This window comes from Magnolia sinica, chromosome 3 (assembly GCF_029962835.1).
Source record: "Magnolia sinica isolate HGM2019 chromosome 3, MsV1, whole genome shotgun sequence".
NCBI lineage: Eukaryota > Viridiplantae > Streptophyta > Magnoliopsida > Magnoliales > Magnoliaceae > Magnolia > Magnolia sinica.
The window spans coordinates 125,330,755-125,345,331 of NC_080575.1; the positions used below are offsets into that span (position 1 = coordinate 125,330,755).

The following is a 14,577-nucleotide window of genomic DNA, read 5'->3' on the forward strand; positions in this document are numbered from 1 at the left end:
GTTGAAAACTCTGTGGTTGTTACAGAAGTTTTGGATCAGGATAATATTTGTGCCCATAGTTTATATGGGTGATCATAACCTTATGAACGGTTGGGATGGCATGCATGGTCGGATCGAAGAAGGTTTCAACAGGGACGTTTCCTTTATCACTGATTCCTGTCGTGTGGCCCACCTTTGTTTTGAATCTGCCTGAGTTGTGAGCTTAGAAACTGATGAACGGACTGGATTTTTCACGGGCATCTCCATGGGTCCCACATCTTACCTCGGTAACTATGCCGTTGATCTGATGGACCCAACAAAAGTGCCCTAATTTCATCCATAGCCATTGGATGGGATGTTGGAGGTTGCGATTAATGATGTACATTTAACAGGGGCCAAATTGATATTAGGATGATCTGACGGCGAAGATTATGAGGATATATCCCATCCACCCCTGAGTCATACTATATCGACGATCTGGATCCCAGGGGCCATCTACTCGATCGAGAACTCTATATATTTCCTCGTGGACGGAGGAGGAGATCGAGAGTGAGAGAGATGGGGGCGATGGACAAGCTGAAGATGTTCGTGGTGCAAGAGCCCGTCGTTGCTGCTTCTTGCCTAATCGCCGGAGTCGGTAATACTCCAATCTCCACCTCACCTTCAAACCTAATTCTTTTTGCCCTTTCTTTCTTTCTTTTTATTTTTTATTTTTGGGGAAGATTAGGGTTTCTTACCTGCAACTGAAGATTCTGAAACTGCAGGAATTCTGCTGTTTTCGGTGATTGATCATCGGCGTTGTGATGGTTTGTTTGTTGTGAAGAAGATTAACTGTCCTTTCTGGAATTGATAGCTGTGCCCACATCGAATTTCCCATCTTAAAAAATTTCAGAGCTTGTAGTAGATCAACCGTTAGATCGATTTCCTTTACAAATGGGATCTGTACATGACCAAGGGAGTTGCGGTTTCTGTTTGGTCTGTCTTTTGGGATCCCAACCGTTCATACCGAGAACCCTGTAATGAATGGTTTTAACTGCCCAAAAGTCACCCCTACCGGATTGGTGGATTTTCCTTTCCCATTAAATGTTGATGATCGCATAATGATCCATTCAGAAACCAATGAGACAGTCAAGATCATCGGATGGAGAACTTTTTGTGGCTCAATTCATTCGGACTCCAATGAGACCATCGAGGCTGTCGGGTGGAGAACAACTTGTGCCATGACCTATCCATTACAGTTTGGATGAATGAAATGCAGGAATTGCACGTTTGGTATCGCTGAATCAAACGCAAAATCCCTTTCTTTTGATCGGGCACTGTCTATATTGTAAATTCCCCCTTTCAGGGGATTGGGAAGGTCACCTTTTGGACCCATTCCATCACATACATTGCTTACACGAGGTTGGATCATGTGCCCATCTTGTTGGAATGTAAAATTATTGGGATCCACTTAAAATTTGAAAACATGTAGTTGGGTTTCCTTGGTTGCAAGGTTTGGTAAGAGTGCCATTTAAAAGAAGAAGAAGAAGAAAGATTTGGTAACAGAATGGTGGAACTTGTTCTCGCTAGGATGATGGGCAGGCTATAGGCACCAATGAATCTTAAGTTTCTAAGTGAAGCAAGAGGAGAGTATTGATAACAATGATAAAAAAGCAAAGCAAAAGAGTGAAATTAGAGAGCTATGGAGCTATTGGGGAGCAATAGTTTTGTATCCTTTGGGAGGTTGTAGATGTTAATGGGAAGCAAGAAGTCAGGTCACTGTCAAGAGAAGAAAAGGCAAACATGTTTGTCCTCAAGAAGGATTGCTTCATAAACCACATTATCTATCTTGAGCTTGACTGGAAACCCAAATTATTCAACCTAAACCTGGATTTAAGTGGGTTGGGCAGGTTGCCCTGTGTGTCAATTAGACCCATTGCCAGACCTAATGATTAAGAGGAGAAATACCGTTAATGTCCAATTTCAACCGAAGAGGTCCAAACACACACACACACACATGCTATTTAGGCCAAGTTTTTGTAGGTAAGATTGTTATTATATTAAATAAATTATAGATTGATTTGAAATCAATTTAATGGTTGGAGGATCTTCACTAAGATTCATATGAATTGTCTCTTTTTTTTTTTTGGTAGGCTATTCCACATTTTTTGAGTTTGTGAGTTTTCTCAAGTATTTGTAGGTTTGGTTAGGATATGCCGGATTCCTCCAATTATATCTTCTAAATTGTCCATGCTAACCATCCATCCTTCTTCCCCAAAGGATGATTTTAGTAAATAACCAAATATAACACTTGGGCTAAGAGAAATTTGAATATTAATGAAGTTGTTTATCTCTCTACTCAAAATATTTCTTGTGAAGAGGGGTTGTGTTATAGGAGGTAGGCTATTCCACATTTTTTGAGTTTGTGAGTTTCCTCAAGTATTTGGACGTTTGGTTAAGATATGCTGTATTCGACCAAGTATACAAATGGAACCTAACCATACATTCCTCCAATTATATCTTCTAAATCATCAATCCTTCTTCCCTAAAGGGCAATTTTAGTAAATAACCAAATACAACACTTGGGCTAAGAGAAGTTTTTTTTTGTTTGAAAAGTCACTAAATAAATATATAAAAGAAGAGAGAAAAAGGAGAAGGGGAGAAAAGAGATCGCCGAGGAGGCAATCAACAGCTAGACTCCAAGAAAAAGAAAATCTACATCCTTAAGGCCCACTACATAAACAACATATTCGATCAAAAGTCGCTTAGCCTTGCTGGCAATATCCATTTCCAAGTTTGAGACGTCCCCGAAGCATCTATTGTTTCTTTCTTCCCAAACCGACCACTAAATGACAATGATTGCCATACCCCAAAGCCGCGTCCTATGCTTGCCCAGTCTAATCCCATGCTAGGCTTTGAGAAGGAGGCTAACAAAACTAGGAAAACACCACTTCATATTGAATCAATTGAGAAATTCTGACCAGATCGAAGAGATGAACGGGCAGAAAAGCAGCAGATGGTCGATAGATTCTTTATTCTTCATGCATTAGAGACAGATATTGACAATAGGCATGCCCCTTTTTTCTCAGATTATTCACCGTGAGAATCCTCTCAGTCCACACCAGCCAAGCAAAAGCTGCGTGTTTGGGGTGGGCTATTGATGACTGGCGTACTCCTGTATATGTGCTCAAGACGACCCACGAACTCTTCAACTTCCCAATCCTGGAGATTGGGCTAAGAGAAGTTTGAATATTAATGAAATTATTTATTTCTCTTCTCAATATATTTCTTGTGAATATACACGTGTTTATTTCTTTGCAATTCAAGTATCGAGGTCTTATGAACTTGGTAACTGGGTTGCACCATTTTGGTGTTAAAGTGGGTGATCATTAGGGAATTTCTACTCTGCTTCATCTCCTAATGGCTTTGAAAGGGGTGATATGGGAAGAAAAGAGTTTACACAAGTACCTAATGAATCCATGCACTCATAGAACGAGTAGTTCAACTCACGCATCGGCAGGCAATCTCGCTAATAAAGTTGAAGAGCTCCGGCATGGAAGGAATCCGAATATTGAAGTCGGAGCACGAGCACATGTAGGGGATAAGAGGCACCTATGATTGAATCCTTCGATTGTTGGAATAATATAGAACCTAAAATTGAGGTGGAAATTTTGGAATTCCATGGTCGCTTGTAGACGACTTTTGTTGATTGGCTAAGGTGGAAAAGTTGTTCAAGTATGTGGAAATCACGGACAATTGGAAGGTGAAATTAGTAGCAATGAAGTTTTCTGCTCACGCATTAGCATAATAGGTTGATATTCAAGCCGAACAAATCCGTTAAAGTAAGGAGAAAGTAAATTCTTGAAAAAAGATGAAAACAAAATTAAATGGAAGTTTCGACCCGTGACTTATGCTTGTGACCTCTATAAAAGATTTCATAATCTACCTTGAGGGAATAAATCGGTGAATGAATACACCAAGGAATTCGATACCTTGATATTGTGGGTGGGTGTGTTTTGTAAGGATGAAGAATAAAAGATTTCAAATATCTTAATGGTCTTAACCTGGATATAAGAAATGAATTGGCTTTCAAAGATGTATTGAAGCTGTTCGATGCATATGCAATTGCATTAAAAGCCAAGGAGATAATTAATTGGGTATGTGGGAGAAAATTTAGTGCTTCACGAGGACCGTCACCAATGATGGGGCAACATGCTAACTTCCCATGTAAGGTGACCAAGGACCTTCCAAAGGTTGAGGGGTAATGGGCTAACATTTAACGATGAAGCTAAACCCTAACCCGAGGGAGGTGATTATGGATGAGGGATTATTGCACTCAGGACGAGACAAAGCAACAATCCTTTTGCATACTTTAAGTGTGGGCAGCCGGAACATCGTTCTTTTTAAAGTCCTTGACATCGGTTTGCAGTTAAAGTGAATTTAGCTGAAGATGAAGAATATGTTGAAGATACTTCTGACCCCATGAAATTGAAAGCTGAAGATGACACAGAGTATAAAGAACGTGCATATGATGATGGGGCACATGTTGGGGAAGATGTAATAGATATCTATGGAGATAGGAGTGAGACGTTGGTTATCCAATGGATGGTGCTATGGACACCTTGGGTGATTGATGGGAGGTGATGCTTGCAACACAATATCTTCCACAACACTTGCACCTTTGGTGGGAAAATATGCATGATTATGGTAGATGGGGAAGCACTGAGAACATAGTCTCATAAGAAATGATGGGCAAATTAAAACTTAAAAACACACATTCATCCATATCTATACTAGATTTGTTGGTTCAAGAAAGGGGGTGAAGTCTCCGTAAATTTTAAGTGCTTAATTTCGTTCTCTATTTGATCCAAGTACAAGGATGATGCGTGGTGTGATGTAGTCCCATGGATGTGTGCCACATTTTGTTGGGAACATCGTGGCTATTGGACTGAGATATAATACATACGAGTCAAGCTAACTCTTATTCCTTTGTCAAGGATGGTGTTAATATTACGTTGCACCCAATGAAACAGCTGCCAACGCGCAAATTGAATAAAGAGAAGGGTCAGAAATGTCTCAGTATAGAAAAGTTTGAAGACCAACATCATCTATGTCTTAGTTGCTAAAGAAGAAACAAAACAGTTGGATGTTTCACCTCTCATGTAGAAGCTCCTCCATGGATATGAAGAGTTAGTGCCCAAAGAATTCCTAGCTGGACTTCCTCCTATGAAGAACATTTAACATTGTATTGACTTGGTGTTAGGTTTAAACATGATGAATCTTGCGCATTAATGAATGAGTCTAGCCAAACAAGCCGAACGCTTACTGATTGAAACTGATGGGGAGTGAGAATATTGCAAATGGAGGAGGTTTGGAAGGCTTTTTATAGACAAAAAGGTTGTTAAAATAAAATAAAAATAATGGCCAATATGTGATTGCATATTTTTGCATATGCGATCTGCATATGGATATGCGCATATGTGATCACACATGACAACAATGATTTTGACAACACTGGACTAAAGACCATCATAAGCCTTAAGTTTAGGCTCATTTGCTACTTAGCAATCCTTTTGACATTTTTATATTGTTCAAGATTTTCATTGTTCTTAGTCTCTTACCGGGTTTTGAGACGTGAACATTTCTTGTTAATAACTTTTTGTATATTGTCATTCCACCGCCAAGTTTCCTTATATGATTGGCTTTTTCTTGCAGATTCTCCTAAAACACCTTTTACCATTTTCCTAACGCACTCAGCCATCTCATTCCATATAATATTTAGTTCTTCCTTACATTCCACTTTCCTTTTTCCAGCAATTTATTTATGAATAACATTGTTTTCTCTCCATTTAAATTTGACTATATAGTTTTTGCACACTTATTAATTTCATTATCTTTCTTTCATTTCTTAATGTAAACATTTATAACCATTAACCTATGTTGTCCTTTCAAACTCTCTTTAGGTATCACCTTGCAATCCTTACATATTGATCGTTCTGCTTCCTAAGTAGAAAGAAATCTAGTTGGCTTATATATGATCCACTTTTGAAAGTTATCAAATGTTCATCTGTCTTTTAAAGTTTGTGTTTGCTAGAGATAGATTGTATGCCATAGTGAAATCAAGGATATATTTTCCCACCTCATTTCTTCTTCCAAAACCATATCCTCCATATACCCTCTCATATCTTGTACTTTCTTTTCCTACTTTAAGTCTCTTCTTATAAATATCCTCTCTCTCTATATATATTTTTTAAAAAAGTAATTGCAAATTTATTTAAAAGAAAGAAACATACAAAAGAGAAAAGCAAAGCAGAAAAAAACAGAAAGGAAGCGAACTGCTGAGATAGCAGAACGCTCCTAGTCACCAAGAAATGACAAATCCACCCTCTTTAAAACCTTTATGTTTATAGCCCATTCGAAGACTAGCTTTTTCGCCTTAGAACCAACTACCCTACTCGAGGACACCCGATCATTGAAACACCTATTATTCCTTTCTTCCCACACCACCCACCAAATGGCCAGGAGAGCTATACGCCAAATGGTGGAATTAATTTTTCCGAGCTTAAAGCCATACCAATCGGATAACATATTCTCAGCAGACTCTGGCGCGCACCAACTGACCGAAAAGTGCTGGCAGAAATCTTCAGGAATAGAGGATATGAAAGGGCAATGAACCAATAAATGGTTCACAGATTCAGCATTTCCCATGCAATAGAGACAAACATTAACTAGCTGCAGGACTCTCTTAGATAGGTTATCTAAAGTGAGGATCCTATTTCGGCTAACCAGCCACCCGAAACAAATATATTTAGGAGGGACCTTGTACTTCCAGATGAAAGAGGGGAAATCAGGCATCGGGCATGCGGTAGGATAGATAGCTGTGTAGAGTGACTTAACGGAGAAAGACGCTGATTTCTCGAGAGGCCATATGATACTGTCAAGCTGAGAAATGGTGATCTGCACTTGGGCGATACATTTCAGAAGCTCGATATATTCATCAGTTTCTCTTTGATTCAGATTTCTAATGCATCTAATATCCCAAGCCGGGTGATCGGACAAAGAAGTGTAACATCTGTTAATATATATATTTCTGTCGGGAGCAAGCCTGTAAATCTGAGGGAATAGAGTCTTCAAGGAAGTGTCACCACACCTGATATCTTCCCAAAATCTGATGGCGGCTCCATTTCCCAATTGAAATCTACTATTAGAGTAGACGGGATCTTTAACTTTCAGAACACCCCTCCATATATGAGAAGCCTTATAATAGGAGGATTTTTTCGGCCACCAACCGCCGTGAGAAGCTCCATATTTACCCTTGATGATTGAAGTCCACAAAGCATCCCTTTCAGAAGCAAATCTCCATGTCCACTTCCCTAGCAAGGCTTGATTCGTAAGCCTCATATTCTTCACATTAGCGCCTCCATCACTGAAAATTTTACAGACTTCCTTCCATTCAAGCAAATGGAACTTCCTCTGATTTTCCTTGCCAAACCAAAGGAAATCCCTTCTGATTTTATCAATGCTCCTGATAACCGACCCGGGACAGGTGAACAGTGACATAAAATATAGTGGAAGGCTAGAGAGGGCTGCTTTTATGAGGGTTAGTCTCCCTCCAATAGAAAAATACCTACATTTCTAGGAAGCCAGGTACTTGTGGAATTTGTTGATAACCTTATCCCACATGTGTTTCGATGGGGAGCCAATGCAAAGAGGCAGCCCAACAAAGTAAGTCGGAAAGGACTCAACTCGGCAACCCAACGTATCGACAAAGCTCTGTACGGACTGAGTGGGGACGTTAAGTCCAAGAAGTTTGGACCTAGAGAAATTAATCGTGAGGCCCGAGACGGCTTCAAAACAGCGAATAGCCGTATAAAGATGATCGATTTTTTCTTGTGAAGCCTCTGAGAAAATAAGAGTATCATCTGCGAACTGGATATGAGTGAGAGGGACATCCAAACCTGGCACAGCTATGCCTTGCAGGATACCCTGTTCTTGGCCTTTTTTCAACATTTGAGACAGCGCCTCTGCCACTATAGGAAATAGGTAAGGAGACAGAGGATCTCCTTGGCGCAAGCCTCTCGAGCTCTTGAAAAATCCTCTCTCTATTTAGAATTTCTTGCATTAATCCACTCATATCCTCCCAGAATTGTCTCTTTGTATCCTTAAACCTTATTTGCAGTGCATATGCACTAATAACATTGATTATCTCCTATCCCAGCACAACTTTATTAATAAAATCCTATCACTTATACTCTTAACATTTACAACTTTGTCGTTTAAATCTTTCTTTCTTTATTATTATTATTATTGCTTTTTTAACATTGGGTATATATTAACAAAGCCGACCGAAGTCGAAATATACACATGTACAGAGAAAACAGAAAATTACAACTGAAGCCAACTCTCCGGGAAGAGATCAACTGCCTTTGGGGCCAACTCCCATTCCATAACATTACTTTTAGCCCTATTAAACACTTCTCATACTCGCCCCAACCAATTCCTAAAGCATTGGTTGTTCCTTTCTAGCCATATGAACCAAATCCCTGAGAGTAAACAAAGCAGCTATACTTTTGCCGCTCTTTTCCCATAAGCTCCCTCATGCCACATAAAAAAGAAATGCGTTATCGAACATGGTGAAACCCAAGCAACTCCAAATAGATAAACAAATGATTTACTGATTCCTCATTTTGCATACACATCAAACAAATAGTCAGGAGGATCATCTTTCACTTGTAGAGATTGTCCACCGTTAGAACTTTGTTGCGACTGACTAGCCATGCCAAAGCGGCAACTTTTGATGGGGCACAATACCACCAAACATACGCTTACTGATTGATTTCATCGCTCCTTGACACTCTAGAAAGCATCCTTAAAAAAGATGTAACAAAGAATTTTCAGACCTTTTTTTTCCTTTCTTTTCCAAAAGGGTGAATTCAGGTCGCTCAATGCCAGATGGATCTTGAAAAGAAGCTTTTGCAAGTTAATGAACTCCTCAAACTCGGCATCATCCAAGTTCTGCCTACACAGCAGGGAAGCAATTATCTCGCATCACATACCAAAGCAATTCGCTACCCAACATTCAACTCCACCATTATAGCTAACCTAAGAAAGACCTCACTCAATTTTTGATCCCCAACCCATGCTTGTTCCCAAAACCTTATTTTTTGACCATTGCCTAACAAAAACCTATCCCTTCCCATATCTTACTCTTTAAAGATGCCATAAACTTCCAAATAAAAGATGCCCTATATAACGACGAAGCCCGGGTCCACCAACCCCCTTCTTCAACTCCATATTTCCTACCCACCACCTCTCTCGATAAACTACCTCTTGCACCCCAAACCGCCAAACCCATTTCCCTAACAACGTTAAATTCATCTCGTCCAATCTTTGCAACCCCCGATCCCATGGTTTACACACATCATCCCACTTTAGAAGATGAAACCTTTGCCTCTTCTCTGCTCCTTGCCTCTTCTAATTTTTTGTCATTTAAATCTCTATCTACCACTATACCTACATCTAAATCTTTATCCACCACTATACCTATTGTATTTTTGTTAGGGGTCATTTGGATTCCTGTAAAGTCTTTTGAGCAGTAATCCGATTACAGGTAATCGGATTAACATGGGTCGTTTGAATGGGTGTATTTGCCGGTAATGGGATTACAGGTTGTAATCAAGCTGTAATCTGAAACATGGCGAAAGGGCATGTTTCAGATTACAGGTAATGGATCCATTTTTTGAAACTTTTCGATGCAGGGAGAATTGCGGTGTGGCTTTGACATTCCCACCCTCCCCTTTTTCCAATGACCAGACCCATGGTTCAGTGATATGGATAATCATGCATTTATGGCCCATCGTATATGTCACCCACTGTACACACGGGCCCACTGTATCCTCTCTATATGTATCATCCATCTATGTTCAAGGAATTATGGCCATGATCTGGCGCACTGTAAATGTGGGGTCATCCATCTATGTCCCGTTCTACACATAATCATGTATCATCTATGGCCTGCTTTCTAATCCATCTTTATACCTCTCCTTGTACCATGTACCTCTCTTTATATCATGCATGGTCTGCTGTACACGTGGGTTGATCATGCATGTATGTCTAACTGTACATGTATGGCCATGTACACGTGGCCAGCATATGTGAGGGCCACTGTACATGTGGAGTAAACTATACAGATCGCTAGCACACTACGTATACATGTGAAGTAATAGTTAATTGTTTATATACAGATCGCTAGCACACTACGTATACATGTGAAGTAATAGTTAATTGTTTATATTCAATAGTATCTCATCACAAAAGGGAATTTGAATTATCGAGCCCATTTTTGTGCCCCACTGAACGATTGGTTTAGCGTTAGGATCAGCCATAGGTTTTATTGAGTTGGGCTTAACCCAATGATCCATCATAAATGGAGACTTTATATATCATTTGATGGTTTTTAGAGGATTTACCACTCCAAGCTCTCTTGTGTGTGAATACTCAATTATAGACTGTAAACAATTTACAGGTTATCCAAACACAAACAACTGTTTACCTGTAAAAAAAATTATAGCTTAAAGCCAAACAGGACAGACCGTTAACACTTTACGCTTGTAATTCGATTACCTGTAATCGGATTACAACTTAAAAATTTTACAGGCATCCAAACGACCCGTCATTTCCTATATACCAAAGCTTATATCCATCAATTTCTCTAGTTTTGGCTCCTTTCTACTTGGTTTCTTGAGCACAAGCTATGTTAACTCTCTTTCGTTTCATCGTATTTACTAACTTCATACTGGTGCGTTAAAAAATGGCTTTGCCAGTCGCGTAGCTTAGCCTTAATGTCATGTTGCTCATGAAAATAGCTGAAGTAACATGTAGCCTATGAATTTCCACCATTTTTCTACAGATACGTAGAAACATGATTGGTGGCATAATCCTGAAGTCTCCTTAATATGTTAGGCTTTTCATCATTGTCTCTCCATCGTCCAATGATTGGAAAGGAGTTGTCCCCTTGATAAGATGGTTCCTTCTAACATTCCAGACCAGTGCCTTTATTTGCACGGCTCCATTGCGCTTCACATTCGCAGATTAAGTAATTCAAAGTTGGATTACCAGAAGATAATTTAAAGGTGGACAAGCTTGCAAATCATGATATTAAGCTTACGAGATTTAAATTTCAAACTAAATACCTGATTTGTAAAATTGTATATTGTGGGAGCTTGGTTGTCTTCTGTAAATCTCTGTTTACTGAAAACAAAAGAAGAAAAGAAAGTGTAGTCAAGTATACCACCAAATTTTATTTTTAAATTGGTTTTGGTCAATAGTACAGATGCTTAATTCTCTTCCTTAGTTATTGTAACCTTCACGGTTGCAATGATACTTACAACATGAAAGGTGTTTCCAATGGTAGATTAAAAGAATTGAATTTTTACCTCAATTAAGAAAGAGAATCTAATAATGTATGTCTTTATATATATATATTGCATCTTTTGGTGTTGATAGAATCAAGTAGGAGGGAGGTGTTGGTATGGAGAAAACCAAAAATCTTTTTCGAGTATTCAGCTGATCCTGTCTCCCATTGTCTCAATTTTCAGGCCTCTTCCTTCCGGCTGTGGTGAGGCCCATCTTGGACTCCTTTGAAACATCTAAACAGGTTCCACAACCAGCATTAAGTGATGTACGTATTTACTTCTGCAATTGCTTCTTTCTTTATGTTTAGTTAATAGATTGCATTCCCCTTTATACCCTGCAGTGGTTCCCACCTGTCCATTCATGGATGGCAGGAATCCCTATGCATCTCCAAAGTGGGATTCCTGCATGAATGGGACGGGTGGTACACTATGGTAGCCTTGGTTTCATGATGTCCTCGTTACTACAGAATGCAGAATTCAGTTGTGACTGTATTCTTCCTCATTCGGGTGTTCTTACTATCTTTCCGTATCTTGACCAAACAACTAATGTAGTGTATTTAGGGTTTAGTTTCTATCTCATTTACACATTGCGGAGCATTTGGTTGATGGTCAATATCATGTCATTTTTAATGGGTGTCTTTGTTTACATTTGCAGGTAGTTGCTGGGATGACCCGTAAAAAGCCTGAATGAGGGCCAACGAAGAGAGCTTGTTTGATACCTTGGGGACCAAATGTTTGTAGATTTGATCATTTCCCAGCAGTTACAATCTCTGTATAACCATAAGAAATGGGTGCAGATGGGGAACCCTGTTTCATGTCCTGGTCTTAGGATTTTTTCATTCGAGCAGCTTCTGACAAAATTCAGCTGGTTAATGCTGTGTGGATATGATAAAAGAGACTTTTTTTGGTACATTTCAGTACTAAATAAAATGACTTGTCCATGAAACCATGAGATGCCTGAGAAATCTGTGGATTAGCTGGCTTCCACCAAAAAAAATCACTCCGTGTTTTTTGTCGTTTCAGATGAGTCTGAATTCAAAAAGGAAGAACAAGCCTACATGCAACGGCCCACCTTCAGTGGCTGTTGATATTTATATCGAGGATTTCTTATTACGATATTTGGGGAATGGGCAATTGGAATTAGGGCCCACTAGGACTTGATAAGTATGATCATACAAGACTAGTCCATGTGTCCATTACATGGGTTTTGCATAAGATTATGTTGTGGAATTGCAATCGACCATTCTTCAAAATGAGTTGTGATTGGCACATTTCATCATTCCGGCCTGTGATGTGAGTGATGGTAGCAGAATGTAGAAGGTGGTACGTACGGTGGGTTGGCCTCAGGATCGTCCAAGGTCTAAAACCATATTGAATGGATGATCGAAACCATCTGATTGGTTGAGTTTAATGCAGACGTCAACAATCATCCCCCGATTGTGTCATTGGTGGATGGTCAAGATCGATTTGTAACTAATTCATGGTGGATATGTCAAATGAACGGTCCAAATCACCTGACTGCGCATCTTGGAGTGGTGGTGATGAACAACTTGCAATTGCAAGACAAGCATTAGGCCCAATATTGTGGTGTACTCGGGCCATCACTCTGATGGGCCCAAGTCCAATGGCCATATCTCTTTCAGGTATCTTTCTCTGGTGAGAACCACCTCATCTCTGCAGGGAGGGTAGCTTCTTCAAGAGTGTATGGCTGTTTGTTTTCTTCGATGGAATGTGGTTCCTTCCAAGTCAGCCAAGTTAGCCATATGGGTGGTTATAGCTAAAGGGATGCTGCAATGCTCTCAGAGCACTATGAGTTGTAGTGCTCCAAGTTGCATCGGTTTAATTGGACAGTCCAATCAATCAATCTAAACTGTCCATTAAGTCCAAGACACATTTCTTGGACTAGCATACAAAAATTGAACTGATTGGATGATCCTAACTATCCTCTACTGAGCCTTTTTTTATTTTATTTTTCTTCTTTCTTTATATAGCCATCCTTTTTCCAATACAGGGATGGGATGGCCTTACAAAAGTGATTCCTTAAGAATCATAAGCAATCCAGGATGCGTCCAAACAGATAGATGGATTAAATTGTTAACTGGACTTATTTTTGTGTAAATGCTCTAGACCATCCATATTAACGGCCATCGATCTAATTGTTAAGATTTGTTAGATCAGCATGATATTTGCATGCCTACCCATTGAAATGCTTTGGTCCTAATGGACATTCCAGATTAATGGATTGGATTGTCTAAGTGTCCCAAAGAAACTAGGAGGAGCACTATAACATGGTGCTCTGAGAGCACTGGAGCATTTCTCTATAGGTAAAACTAAAAATAAAGTGCCTTCTGCTCGTTAGTAGAGGTTCGACCCCTGAAAAAGAAAAAAGAAAAAGGAACAGTACATGCTCCACTTTTAACGGGTAAATGTTCATCTATCGTCAGAGGTCAGGGTTGTCCACTGATGTTGGCCTCGCTTGTTAAGGAAAATGGACGGTTGGAAATAATATCAATGTCTATATTAAACATGTGGCCCATTGGTAGATCTTATCCCATCCATCAATGTCCAACAAATAGATTGTTGAGAAAAAAAGTACAGGCAGTCAGGAAAAAGGAACTGGGAACCAATGCAATATTCCATTGTTCAGTGGAAACAGTCCAAATATGGTTAAGGATCTTCCAATCTGAGAGATTTTTTGAAGCATCCATGGAGGGCCCATGAGATTAATCATCTGGATAACTGAAACATGAGCCTCACTCCTACAAAACCCTTTTTCAGCAAAAATATATTACCGGCTTGTGTGGAAGAGAAATATCAGAAATCATAGATGCTGCCAAGATACAGGAACAAACAAAATGACATCATAAACCCAGTTTTCTGTTCATGTGTGATCTAGATATTCTTGAAATCCTTTTGGGCTGCCTTTGAGTGCACATATGAATTGAATTGGAAACATTTGGGTCAATCATGATAAAGTGAGCAGATCTTAATCACGTTTCAAGTATTCATAATGAGCGCTTAAGGCTGCTAAAATTCGAAACCAATCTCTTGATGTTAAGGTATGTAGAATTTGGTCATTTCCACCTATATGCAATTCAATTCAAGAGTGCATCCAAACGCACCCTCTGCCAGAGAATGAAATGAGGGCAATTAATACAGAATTCTAGATATGAATTTATTGGCTAAATAAGAGAGGGAAAAACAA

At 39.4% G+C, this 14,577-nt stretch overlaps 1 protein-coding gene across 1 annotated transcript; it reads left to right on the forward strand.

The window, feature by feature from the left end:
* Positions 1-426: 426 nt before the first annotated feature.
* LOC131241174 (uncharacterized) lies at positions 427-12,318 on the forward strand. The gene is made up of 3 exons (XM_058239887.1): positions 427-616; positions 11,556-11,638; positions 12,028-12,318. Exons 1-3 carry the CDS (start codon positions 538-540, stop codon positions 12,061-12,063), a joined length of 198 nt encoding a protein of 65 aa, XP_058095870.1. The 5' UTR covers positions 427-537; the 3' UTR covers positions 12,064-12,318.
* Positions 12,319-14,577: the final 2,259 nt, after the last annotated feature.